The 13,595-nt window shown below is 43.4% G+C and overlaps 1 protein-coding gene across 11 annotated transcripts in view; it reads left to right on the forward strand.

Annotated features, from left to right (window-relative positions):
* dock7 (dedicator of cytokinesis 7) overlaps positions 1-13,595 on the forward strand; it is a 42,274-nt gene that overhangs the window by 14,503 nt on the left and 14,176 nt on the right. For 4 of the 11 annotated variants that reach the window (XM_076170181.1, XM_076170184.1, XM_076170185.1 and 1 more), the window contains exons 15-25: positions 3,648-3,765; positions 3,981-4,051; positions 5,509-5,647; positions 5,745-5,846; positions 6,115-6,201; positions 6,975-7,206; positions 7,777-7,941; positions 8,114-8,134; positions 8,602-8,771; positions 11,846-11,935; positions 13,410-13,505. In XM_076170181.1, coding sequence (XP_076026296.1) covers positions 3,648-3,765; positions 3,981-4,051; positions 5,509-5,647; positions 5,745-5,846; positions 6,115-6,201; positions 6,975-7,206; positions 7,777-7,941; positions 8,114-8,134; positions 8,602-8,771; positions 11,846-11,935; positions 13,410-13,505 — 1,291 coding nt within the window. Of the gene's footprint in view, positions 1-3,647; positions 3,766-3,980; positions 4,052-5,508; positions 5,648-5,744; positions 5,847-6,114; positions 6,202-6,974; positions 7,207-7,776; positions 7,942-8,113; positions 8,135-8,601; positions 8,772-9,863; positions 9,957-11,845; positions 11,936-13,409; positions 13,506-13,595 lie in introns of all 11 variants that reach the window. The other 7 variants (XM_076170191.1, XM_076170192.1, XM_076170193.1 and 4 more) reach the window with 3 other exon arrangements.

Consider the following 13,595-nt stretch of genomic DNA (forward strand, 5'->3'; position numbering starts at 1 on the left):
CCGTGTCACAAAATCCCCACACTACAAATGGTGTATTTTTTCTATTATTAAAAAGTGGTTTATTCTAGTAATCAAGTGTAATTGTCCCTCCACACCTCATTGATCCTCATCTTGGATTAAGGCATGTAAGCTACCTGTGCTACTGCTTCTGCTGTTTATCTAACAGATTGAAGCGTCTTTTCAAATTTACTTGTAGATCTTCTCCCTCTTCCTGTCTCCTTCAGAGATAGAAAAGTACAGAAAATGTTCAAATCTTGACCAACACGTTCCCCCTGCTCTGCTGTGTCCCGGCTCCTGTGTGCATTGTGCGCCTGTAGCAGCGTCACAGCTGATATTGTTTTATTGTTGTTATAATTAGCTAAAGTTCGACATTGGCCGCTTATTCACATGATACTTAGTTTTTTTTCAATGTGTGCGAGCCAAAGATAACTGTTTGCCTTTTCACTTGTCATAAATGTGTTCTTATGTAATTGTAATCATTTTTTATTACAGTTATTCCCAGATGTTGGCCCTTTTCCACATCTTACGAGTGCTGCATTAACATTTTCCAACATTGTAGCTGCAGTGTTCCTCAAAATAACACACGTCCATGATGTTAACGAGCTCTAACTAGTCATTTGTGGTTAGAAAGGACTGATTACTTCAGTCCTCAGCAATGCAGTGCAGACTGCTATGTATTCATGTGAGCAGAGCTGAAAGAGAGAAAGCCCTTGGCAAGAAGCATTTGGCCACAAACTCCATGTGGCAGTTGCTTGCTTGCTCAGCATAACGTTGGTAATGATAATTAGTAGAAGGTCCCAGGTTTGAAGCCAACCCGGCCCCGCGGAGCCTTACTGTGTTCCATTGGTGTTTCTTTGAGGGGGGCCGTGATGCTCTGCTCACCTCCACAGTCTGCAGCATCGCAAACTCTAAATTGTCTGTGGGCAATGGTTCCCACAGCTAAAGAATTCGTTTATGGTGGCCCACCCCTGAGGTAGCGGGTGTGGGTGGCTCCAACATTCACACACACTTCCAACATTTCCACATCTGCTCGAACCTTTACGTCAAAATAGTAAATACAGAAATAAAACTTGCCTGGGGAGAGGGTGGCATTACGTCTGTGTATAGGAAACACTGCTGTAGGTGCCGTGTTGACATTCCTATCCTATGCAACGCTCACCTGCTCTGCACTGTCCAAACTGCCCTGTCAACAAGTGCTATGACTCTTTCCTTTGTTCCATGGTTGGACAGAGTGGAAACCTCTCCACAACAGCCACATTTGCTAACCAAACAAAAAAAGAAGCTCTTTACATTTGTATACATTATCATATTCAGCGTTCTATGATATTTTATATTGTACCATAACTGCATTTTAACCGTAGGTACATTTCAATTGATTGTAACACATATTTGTAGGTGAAAAGATTACTTCCAAAGGGCTAGTGTTGACAGATAAAGAAGGGGCAGCTTGTACCAACAAGGATGAAGTCAGAGGTTTTTATTGCGTTTAAAGAGTCTGTGCATAAAATAGTATAAATAAGCTTAGGCTTTCCCGTTAGGCTTGCCTGTATAAATTATTGCTCGGAGCTCTTGAGTCATGATTCAGCGCTGCTCGCTCGTGAGAGGCCACTTCAGATTCTGCAGCCTTAAGTGCAGCCGCAGCAGGTAATGCGCACATACATCTCGCCCAGTCGTCTGTCCTCCTCCCATGGGCGTGATATTCCCCCCACAGACACCTCTTATGGTCATATTTACAAACGAACCATCTTCATTAACTGATACATGTTCAGTACTTGTACATGGAGTGTTAAGATCATGGAAATCGCTTCAATTTTTTTTTATTTAGCGTTCACAAAAATCATTAAGTAAGGACAAACGGACGACTTTCCTGAACAAGACCCATTGGTTTTGTTGTCACATTTTGGGAGGTTGAGTCCATCTGTTCATCTGCAGGGAATTTGCTTCTGATGCTACACACACACACACACACACACACACACACACACACACACACACACACACACACACACACACACACACACACAAAAGAGTTGTAGGCAATTGAACAAATAAATCCAGGTAATCCCAGTTGATCCAACCCCCTTTAGGATTACTCCTGCTTTGTAAACACAAGTTTACATTTTTGCTGCAGCCTCCCATGACTTAATGTCAGGTGTAATTGCAGTATAAAAAGCTAAGAATGTCAAAATATGTCCAATGTTTACTTTTGTTTATATTTGATACAGATTAAATTATAATAACAGAGGTTTTTTTTTTATGAAGGTTTAACGTTCAGGACTCGTTTCTTAGATGTCATTCATCCATTTTTGCTGAGATTACAGATATTGCACCACAAATTGTGCAGTTAATACAAATCGAAAACGCATAAATATTGGAGTAAAAATTGTCCATTTGACTTAAATAAGCTGCCGAAATGCTTAAGTGCATTATAGAGTCAAAATATCCCATCAACCTTGAAACCTGCACAAATATTTCTAATGCTTGCTGTAATCATTTGTGCTCCAGTAAATAGTTTTGGATTGTAACTGTACACTGTCACACAGTCACACTAAAATGTGTATTATGAAATAGTTGCGTCATAACATGGCAGTACAACTTGTGTCATTGGTGTTCTAATCTGTGTGTAGAGTCAATAAACAATGACTTTGTCTTTTATTTGTGTATAAGATAAGTAGGGGAGATGAGTAAGGTTTCTCCAGGTTGGGAGTCAGTTGGGAACATTAGGTTAAAACATTCTGAAGGTCATGTACAGTTCATCCTCAGTTAGTGTGTACTGATTAACCTAAAATGAATCTGACGAGATGAACTAACCAATCCTACGAGACTTGGTCCGTGCTTATACAGGAAATCCTGCTTATGTTGTCGATTCGGTGTTCCATTCGGTTCAAGTTCAACGACCCCCATTAAAGCTGATGTAAAAATTCTTCAGAGACATTTGGAAGCACCCGCTTGATGGGTGGGCAGTGAAAGCGGAAAATGAGAAAGAATCTGATGGAGAGCCCAGAGAGATTCCCACGCCTCCCTGTCAGTTGTGGATACAGCTGTTGCCTCCGGGTTCTGTTCCCCGCCGCCTTGACTACGTCATTGCGGTCAGTCAGCTGATCCTGTGTTACTTTGCATTTCCGATGATGAAACCTCCGGACCGACGCGCAGCTTAGTAACCAGGGCTTTTGACCTTATGGCACGGTTTACATTATTAGTAGTCCACATTTATTACAGAAGAAGAATTATTTAGCACGTCTTCCTGTTTTGACCGGTATGGTTCATCAGTCTCTATCTCCTCTCCCTCTCTTCTTCCCTCCTCTGAAAAAAAGTAGGTTAGTGTGTTTGCGTCTGATTGACTGACAGGACCGAACATAAAACCAATTTTTTCAACTTTTTTCAAAGTTTTCCTTTCATTGGTGTTTTTTGTTAACCCTCAAGTCAGCACGGTACAGAATAAGTCATGCATTTAAACATATTATCAAATACTATCAAAAGACTGTAATTATATGCTCATAAAATGCTTATATAGATAAATATGAGCGATTAAATTGTCATACTTTAGAATATGTAAAATTGTCCTCAGCATTTGTAATGTTTGATGCAGGTATGTGCTGTGTGACTCGTTTTTTTCACGTGTTTTGTCTTTGCATTTGTTTTCCCAGGAATCTGCTGTATGTGAACCCTCAAAGTCTTAACTTTGCAAACCGCCAAGGCTCCGCCCGCAACATCACAGTCAAAGTGCAATTCATGAACGGAGAGGATCCAAACAATGCTATGCCGGTACGCCATGACGAAACGTCTTACATGAAGCTTAGTTTGTCACGTGTTCCTTCGATGATCTGTGTTAATGTGTTTTGTGCAGCTGTGCAATGTTACCTCATGAATGTAATGTATGTCACTATACAGCAGCTAATCATCCTCAGTGTTAGCGGATGTTGATCAATGGCTCTAATTCATTATAACACGTCAGTATTATCTTCTTTGTGGTCCTCCAGGTGATATTCGGGAAATCCAGCTGTGCCGATTTCGCTAAAGAGGCCTATACCACGGTGGTGTACCACAACAGGTAAGCTGGAACCTTCTGGTGGGAGAAGTGAAGGAGGGGAAGTGTGACTGCCGCTGCCTTTGCTAATTTATTTTGGTTTAACAAGCCCGTTGTATATCAAAGCTGCCGATCCTGTTTGCATCCTAATTGCAGATCTAAGTTGTATTTATTACTTTTATACTACATAATGAGGGTTTGTATGGGAGGTGCCGTGTGAACCGCGAGGTCTAACAAGTTAAATTACGTTCGGGGAGAATTGGCGAGGAGAACGTTCCCGTCTAATTCACTGCTGGCGTGAGAACATTACCCCTTCTAGCATAGTCTAAGTGAAGGCATTATTAAAGCGTAAAGTTCGGTCAACCTTTAGATGTTGTCAAGCGATGTCCTTGGCGAAGCTTTCGTCCGCTCCCGCATAAGAGCTGAGGGTCTCGGAATATTTTATCACCGCCATTACATGTTTTTACGACATCCTGTGGTTTGTCATTTGTCACCCAGGGGTCACACCTTCACGGCTAAGATTAATCAACCTGTGACCAATGTGCCTTTGGGGCTAGGACACTCGTCCATCAGACCTTATCTGGCCCCTCCAGGTGCTTATTGGTATCTGTCAGTCAAAAGTCAGCGTTTAACTCTGAAATGGCACAAAATGTTTTTTTGTCAACAGTAAAGGCAAATAGAGAAACACAGTGACATCGGATATGTTAGCCCTCACTCCAGTATAAAGTTTAGCTTTCTGTGAAGATTTGGAGCAGGTTTCACCACAACCACGCTCTTTTTCTGTGTGTGTGTGTGTGTGTGTGTGTGTGTGTGTGTGTGTGTGTGTGTGTGTGTGTGTGTGTGTGTGTGTGTGTGTGTGTGTGTGTGTGTGCGTGTGTGCGTGCGTGCGTGCGTGCGTGCGTGGGTGTGTGTGTGTATTTTGGCTTTGCTTTTATGTGCTCAGCCAATTATCTGTTGTCTTTTCCCGTTAGTCGTTTCTTTGCAGAGGGTTTTTTTTCCATCTCTCGTCCACAAACAAAATGTTTGTACCCATGAGAAATGAGAGCCCCAATCTGGCCTTTTCGAGCTGTTTAGGTCATTTTAATCCTCTGGGCGATGACAGTGGGTTTGCTGAAGTGCTTGAGTGTTGTTGTGGCTCTCTAATGTTTGCTGAAGTTTCTTCCTGTGGGACTGTAAAGAATTTAACTGAAGTGAATGATGATATATTATGTGTTTTTTGATGTATTTAGACATGTATTTACAAGACGACTCAAGTCATTTAAATCAAGTTTACCAGGTTATAAACAGACTAATGACTAATTGCACTGGACAGAGTGGGAAAGTGACTCTGTTGAACTGTACGACTGACCTCTACCCCCAAACAGCTGCTTTCGTTTTTGATACATATTTTGCGCACGCAGTATCATTTTTATTGGACTGACTTCAAGTGCGTCTTGCATTTTTTGTGGTAAGATTTATTTAGACTTCATTTGCTGCCACAGGTCTCCCGACTTTCACGATGAGGTCAAGATCAAGTTGCCTGCCTCCCTGTCCGACCACCATCACATCCTCTTCACATTTTACCACGTCAGCTGCCAGCAGAAGCAGAACACGCCGCTTGAGACCCCTGTGGGCTACACGGTATGTACAGTCACGCTAGAACCACAGGCTGGGGTCATTATCCTGAGTGAGGCTTCTTTATCCTGTCTTCATTTATCTCGTCTCTCTCTCTCTGTAGTGGATCCCCATGTTGCAGAATGGGCGTCTGCGGACGGGACACTTCTGTCTCCCTGTGTCTCTGGAAAAACCACCACAGTCCTACTCTGTTCTCTCCCCGGATGTAAGACACAATCACCTACTATCATACTACTTCCATAATCTGAATATCTTTTATACCCCCTGATGTACAATATTGAATTGTCAATCTCTTAGATGTGTCTTTGGATAGAAAGTACTGATTCATGCTGTCTAATGTATCTTTATTTGTTCAATCAGGCTTATTATAGAGAATCCAGCCGTCCCATTCAGTCGTGCATTTTAGCTCAGTCTAGTCAATGTATTTAGCTAATGCAGCACTGTTTTAGGCACATGTTTCATTTCTCTCCCAGGTTCCTCTCCCAGGAATGAAGTGGGTCGACAACCACAGAGGAGTTTTCAATGTGGAGGTGGTGACTGTTTCAACCATCCACACACAGGTAATCCTGCTGTGATAATCCTCCCTTCTTCCGTTAAGGTTATTCATTATTCAAAGCCATCCTATGAACGTATTTATTTACAGCATGTGCGAGTTATTGAGTCATCTTAACCAATGATGTTGATAGTATACAACAATTTAGCAGAGGAGCAACGAAAATGTAAAGAAAAAGACACAGTTGTAATTGCAGTTGCAGTCACTATGGAGTCATTTTCTCAAGCTTCACACACAGATGATCCCAGAAGAAAAACAACCTCACATCGTTTTTGTTTGTTGTTGGGTTCATTTTTTTTTATACATTTTATGCAGCAATTTCCCACCTGTGCGAGTTCATTAGTGAGGAAAGCTCGCCTCACCAGTAATTTACCGAGGCTTCGCTCCATCTCTGTGTCAGCTACTTCGTCCAAGGCTCCACTGTGGTGTTGGGGGCCCTAACTAGGACTAATGTGCCCATAAATCACTGCTACAGGCCCCCGATCAGACGCACCGCATTGTACCGTGTTCTCCCTGTAACTTCTTTTTGTTTTGTGGTTTCCACTTGGTGAGGTTACAGATGAGGAGATCCAAGTTTACTTTTATTTGTCTACTCCGACATGTTTTTCCTCTAAGCTTTCCCCTCTTTTTTCCATTCTTTTGTCCTCCCCTCTTCTGTCTTCTCCCCTTATCTTCTCTCCCCGTCTTTTCCGTTTCGATACTCTTGCCATTCATCTCTCATTCTCAGTCTCCAATGCTGTTGTGTTTGCTGCACTCTCACCTCTCCTTTTGTGTATCCAGGACCAGTTCTTGGACAAGTTCTTTGCCTTGGTGCACGCCCTGGACGAGCACATGTTCCCGGTCAGGATAGGAGACATGCGCATCATGGAGAACAACCTGGAGGGCGAGCTCAAGTCCAGCATCGCCGCGCTCAACTCATCCCAGCTCGAGCCGGTGGTGCGATTCCTCCACCTCCTTCTCGACAAGCTGGTGCTCCTGGTGGTGCGGCCACCCGTCATCGCCGGACAGATAGGTACTTTACTATAGTCATATTTGCAACCTGCAGTGCCTGGATAAACCCTAACCCTTTCTTCTACTAATTTTACAATCATCCATATAGACCAGGTTAAGAATTGAAACTGTGGCATTGCAGTTGGTTACTTTGCCCATCAAATTGAACCTCTCCATAGTTCAGCTTAACCTGGACTCTGTGGGTACACTTCTTCAGTGTTCCAGTCCACTCTGGATAGATAAGCACGAGACCACTGACCCTCAGTCTTGCAAAATCTGTAGTTAAATACATATCCAGTATTCCCTGGCATATAGTAAACTGCAATGACAGCAGCACAGCACACACAGGAGAACAGCAGCGGTAGCACAAAGTCCCTAGAATGAAGTGTATATACATACACACATTCATGGAAGGTGACTACAAACTATGGCGGCTCACAAAACCCATCCTAATGTACATAGACCTCAGGTGGCTAATTTGAAAGTTAATAGAAATGAACACACCCCTATTGAGACAACCATGACCCCAATGAAGTGTCATCAGTCAGTAGTATAATTTGTACAAATATGCATCTCTCTGAATATCCTTCAGTAAACCTTGGCCAGGCGTCCTTCGAAGTCATGGCGTCCATCGTGAACCGGCTCCACAAGTACCTGGACACCAGCCAGGACATGCACGGACGCAACAGCCTGCTGTCCTCTTACATCCACTATGTCTTCCGCCTACCCAGCACCGACCCCAACTCGCCCTCGCCAGGTAACAACTGGACCCTTGCAGTCAACAGCCTTGCATTATCGTTTATCCCGTTTTTCTAGTTTCTCCCTTTTTATGTTGACTCCATGCCAATGTCCAACTCATCCACGATCCAACCAACTTACCATCATTTTTTCTTTTTTTTACCATTTGTTCTTTCTCCTGCCTAAAGCAGACGCCAAATCATCTTTAACAGGTAGATATGGTCCTCCAGAGTATTAGATGTGTTGTGGTAGTTAGGACTCCCTTAAAACCCTCCATATAAGCTCATGAATGCATTTATGTCTTTAAATGTGGTCGGCATCACTCTGACAAGACAGCACTTACGTCCAGAGTCCTGTTTAGAGTTGCTGGAGTGGCATCTCTGAAAAGTATGGATGAGTAATCCCCTCGACTTGATTGGACCGTGACCTCTTCTTCACTGCCCTTTTTGCCATGGAAAATCTGGATGCATGACTAGATTGGATGGATGGAGTGATAATATTGGCATTACAACCTGATCAATGTATTTCTCACATTCTTACAGGTCAAATACTCGAGTGTGACCAGTGTATTCTGTGTGGAAATTATAAATATCAATATGTAACAATATATAAATATCGATCTAGAATGTGTCGGTCATTTTGTGATTATTATCATTTTGTCAACAACTTGCTGTCCCAGGCCCGGGCGGACTTGGAGGATCCGTTCACTACGCCACCATGGCTCGCTCAGCCGTCAGGCCGGCCAGCCTCAACCTCAATCGCTCCCGCAGCCTCAGCAACAGTAACCCCGATATCTCCGGCACGCCCACATCCCCCGACGACGAGGTCCGCTCCATCATTGGCAGCAAGGTAAGGTCACCGAGCACACCTCTTCGCAAAGTCTTTAGTCGTTGAGTTCACACTTAGGTCTGTGAATCCTTTTTTTCTACAAGCACTGCAGTAAGACAAAAACAAAGCCCTTAGTCTCCAAATGTCCTCTCTTGTCCTCATGTGGACAGATTCGGCATGGATCCTACTGTTTTGGGACCAAGTCCAGGCTGCATGCGGTTATCAGTTAAATATTTAAACAGAGCAGTAGTACAGTAGCTTTTGTCCCAAACTGTTCCCCATCAATAGTTCTTAACCCACATTACAGCAGAGGCCACGTGTGTGTGCAGTGATCCAGTGGAGTGTTTTATCGACGTGTAAACCTAGTGGTCAGTATGTAAACATCAGCTTGGACATCTTATCTTCTAACCGCTGTAACAGCAACCTGATGCTCACACACACACACACATTGCCCAGCAGAGGCAGGTTGAGGGAGGTACACAAGACCTTTACTTAACAGCCACATCAATAGAGCAGATGCTGTTAGGAAGATAGCAAAGTACTTTGTTTCAATACCTATAAATCTTGTGCTGACTTAAGTATAGCATATACACGTCGGTCAGAGTTTTCAGTCTTTTTATATTCTTATGTTCAATCATCTTGTTAGTTGTCGTTTATTTTCTCTCAATACTTGTGATTTGCCATTTGAGACACTTTTGATTAACCTGAGTGCTTCTATGTGTGTTTCTTCCTGATTGTCTGTGTCTAACGTGTATCTGTGATTTGATGGATGCTGCCCCCTGTTTAACGAATGTTGCCTTTACTGCTCATGCTCCAACTAAACCCTTCTTCTCTTGTCTCAGAGTGAAGGGAAGCACTTTCTCACTTCAGAGAGAGAGAAAAAGGCCTTGCTCTGTCTCAGAACCTCTTGTGTGACGATGATTGGGATTCTTTAATGACTGACCGCTCACCTTTTTACGGGCTCTTTGGCATCTTCCAGCAGTCCTGACCTCTTAACCTCTTTAACGTGTCATTGTTCCTTCCCCCCTCTTTTCCCCTTCCCCCTCCCCCGTGCTGCTCGCTCGTTCCCTTGCCTCCCGCCTGCTGTGTGTCCTTTGACTTTGGCGCCTGTAGGGCTTAGACCGCTCCAACTCCTGGGTGCACACCATGGGCTGTAAGAGTGCCCCGTGGGGATCCAGCCCTGGGTCCGCTCCAGAAACCATGCAGGTGGTTTAACCAACGCCCCCGTCCTTCACTTTGTCTCACTAAGCAACGACCTCACCCTATTCACCTTGAACAGATACTGGAATGTTTGGAGTTTTGGTTTGTTTGCACACTTTGCACAAGAGGGAGGATTTTTGTTGTTGTTTTTATACGCAGCTTTTGTTGTGCTGTATCGATCACATCCCTCATCCATAGACCCCACTTACTGTTTCCAGTGGTGTTCAGCAACATAATCGTGGCCCATCGGCAATCATTTTTGCTGCATAGTGCAAAGGCAAAAAGACCAAACCTCTTTGAAATATTACAGTATTCTGATAAACACTTAACCGCAACAGTCACAGCCGCCTCCATGACCCCTTACCTGCCATTTTAGTGTGTCAGGTGTCACCCCCCTTTTCTTATTACATACATAACATAACATCTCTTTTTCTCAGAACTTGCATGATGAAATATGAAATTAGGTCGGTTAGCAGTAAGTCATAATGAAAGTTAGAAACAAAGATTACATTATACTGACGCAGTTGAGAAAAAGAGTTCTGTTAGAAGGCACCTTCCCTTGACATTGTAGCATTTAGTTTGCTTTCTGTTTTCTAGATTCATTTCCTTTTCTCTTTCTGTTTCTAGCAGTTACTTCCTCACTCTGCTTTAACCTCATAGTCTCTGCTGTTCAGCCAGCAGCCCTGCATGACTTCCACTAACAACACTCACTGTGTGATTGAAGCATGGTGTGTGTGTGTGAGACAGTGTGACTGTGTATGTGTGCGTGCGTGCGTCTGTATGTCTACTTCAATTTCCATCTTTGTGTTATGTTGTGTGATTTCCTCTGTCACTTCATGTCGTGACACAAAGCGTTGTCAATAATGTGTGTAATCCAAGAAAACCTCATGGTAAACTCTTGTTTACAACTCGAGACAGCTAGATTGCTGGAGGTAAGATAAATGCCCTGACTGCCAAAACACGCACATTATCAGCACTTAACCTCGGCTGGAATAGTGTGTTAAACTGAATTTCTCCACTTATGATATTTCAATAGTCCTTCCCCACATGGCCGGATGCAGAATGGCATATTTCTAATGTGATAGGCTTGAGATTTTGCACAATTCCATGATTTTTGCGTCCTTTACATCGAAAGTGTGTCGTTTACTGACTGACTGACATTGACACTGACTGATATTTGCCATTCATTTACCAGGGCCGTAGTCTGTAGAATAACCAATAACCTTTAAACATCTGAATTTTTTTCATTTTTCCTGGTGCAGTCTCACGTAATTTCGCAGCTTTAACTATGTCGCAGCATTACGTGTAGCTGAGAGAATGTTGCAGGGATACACAGGCAGTACCGTCATTATGGCATAACACAGTTCTATTTGGTAATCCTGAAGATATGATGTGCATAACTTCCATCTATGCGACATAGAAGAAATGACAGTAGGAGTCCATTTAAAAGCCTACAGTTCGGGTAAGAGAACAGCAACGAGAATGATACATCTTACAAAGATGTAATCTCAGTGATTTAGTTTGGATGTAAATGACTTGAAAATCGTTAAGTTCGGTGAAATTGCTTGCTTATGGCTTTAAATCACGGAGATCCCGCTTGTTTGTTTCACATTGTGTTGTAGAAAACTAGTGTCTGATTGTTCTGTGTCTTCATGGTCGATAAAATAAATCACCAAAGTGTCGTATGTATTTGTGTCTGTCTGTGTGTGTGTGTGTGTGTGTGTGTGTGTGTGTGTGTGTCTGTCTGTGTGTGCGCGCACATGTCTGTGTGTGTGACCCAGCAGACACATCTCTGTGTGCTGAGTGGGGGTGGGGGATAAAAAAAGGTGCAACTCCACGCTCCCGTTGCTCCTGCACTAACCTTGTTGTCACCGTTCCATTCATCCCACCCATAGGCCATGGAGCGCTGTGGCAATCGCATGTCTTCGCACACTGAGAGCGCCAGTTTCTTGCAAACTTTAACAGGACGGTTGCCCACCAAAAAGGTAGAGCCACACTCGCACCGGGGGGAGTGGGGGGAGGAGCCAGCCCCGCCCACCTTCTCGTTTTGCCTTCTCACCCTGTCTTTGTCTGTGGATGTGTGCCCTCCGGATTGGTTGATGTTTGCATTTGGTGGTTGTGGAGTCTTGTCGAATGCTGAATGTCACCGATCTGCCTCTTGTTCTGGATGTGTGCGGGACGTTTTGATGTCCAGTGAATGTTGGATGGAGTCTGGCTAACGCGAAAACCAGGCGGCGCAGTGAGATGGACCCGTTAAGTCTGGGAAGTCTCCGTTTATTGTTGCCAATCGATTTGCTGTGCAACTGGACGATATGCCAGTACAAAAAGGTGGCTATGTGTCATAATATTAAAGGAGACTCCATCGATTTAACAAAATAACTAAATGCAGGCTTTTGTGGCTGTCGAGGACGCAAGGAAACATCACATGGGATGAATTTTGAGTTTGATTGGGTTTTACAGTTTTCGGTCCCAGCTAGATTTTAGTAGCGCCCTCTATAGCCACAAAAGTCTTCATACAGTTGTTGTCATTGTATTAAGTAGTAATCCATGTGACCACATAAAAACGAATTTGATGTTGAAAATTGGTCGACCCCAGCTTTAAATTATTGCTGGACATAATTCCATTGGAATCCCATCCAATCACCAACGAGAACCCACTGTGACCATGTGACGGTACTTGAATCAACATTCAGTGTCCACCTTAAGGTCTGAGCCCCCATATTAATGGTAATACTCAAAAATGATGGGAGACTTGCCCAGACTCGAGGCTCGGGTCGAGCGTGTTAGCCAGACTGTGTTGAAGCTTTTTTTGCACTAATAAAATGCGCAACTACAAAAAATATGCAAGTTATCTCTTCATGATGCTAACAACAAATGAAGAAGAATCGTTTCTTCTCTCCACGCAAATGAAAATAGACATTCCCGCCAACATTTTCGGCCACACAACGCAATCAGGATGGTACAGGTAAAAAGAGCAGTTTGCATGGAGAAAAGAGCATTTTTCATCCTTAATCGCACACAGCTGATTTTTTGCTTTTGATCTTTGTTTTGTTGTTGCCTACTAACTAAACCACCTGTAAAGCTATTTTACTTGTTTTTTATTTCATGCTCAACTTCACCTTGTTCTATTCAAGTCAGTTTTCAGTGTTTGGAAACGCAGGAGCTCTGCCGGATCTGTATTGAGTGTTTAAGTATTGATGAACAAGTGCCTGTCACCAGGTTAAGAGTGATTGTCTGCTGCAACATGTTACAGTCACATCAGCCACATCTCAGGTTAAGTAACTACCATTTGGAGAAGGGTTCACTGTGGAATCTGTCGATATTGTGTAGTTAGATTACATGTTAGAGTGAGATAGACAATGATTGTTATCCTGGTGCCTGGTGTCTGCCTGTGTGTGTGTCTGTTTCCCACTCCCTGACTTTCGTTGTGTCCCTTTGTTTTCCCTTTACCCCCCTTAGCTCTTCCACGAGGAGTTGGCCCTCCAGTGGGTAGTAAGCAGCGGCAGCGTCAGGGAGGGAGCTCTGCAACAGGCCTGGTTCTTCTTCGAACTCATGGTAACTCAACATTCAAACATAAAACTGCATCGTGCAGTATTTATTATTAAGGTATCTTGTAATATTGTTTTTCCATAACAATATTCTATG

Source organism: Genypterus blacodes, unplaced genomic scaffold, assembly GCF_046128005.1.
Source record: "Genypterus blacodes isolate CSIRO-AG114 ecotype Tasmania unplaced genomic scaffold, CSIRO-AGI_Gbla_v1 ptg000215l_1, whole genome shotgun sequence".
Lineage (NCBI taxonomy): Eukaryota > Metazoa > Chordata > Actinopteri > Ophidiiformes > Ophidiidae > Genypterus > Genypterus blacodes.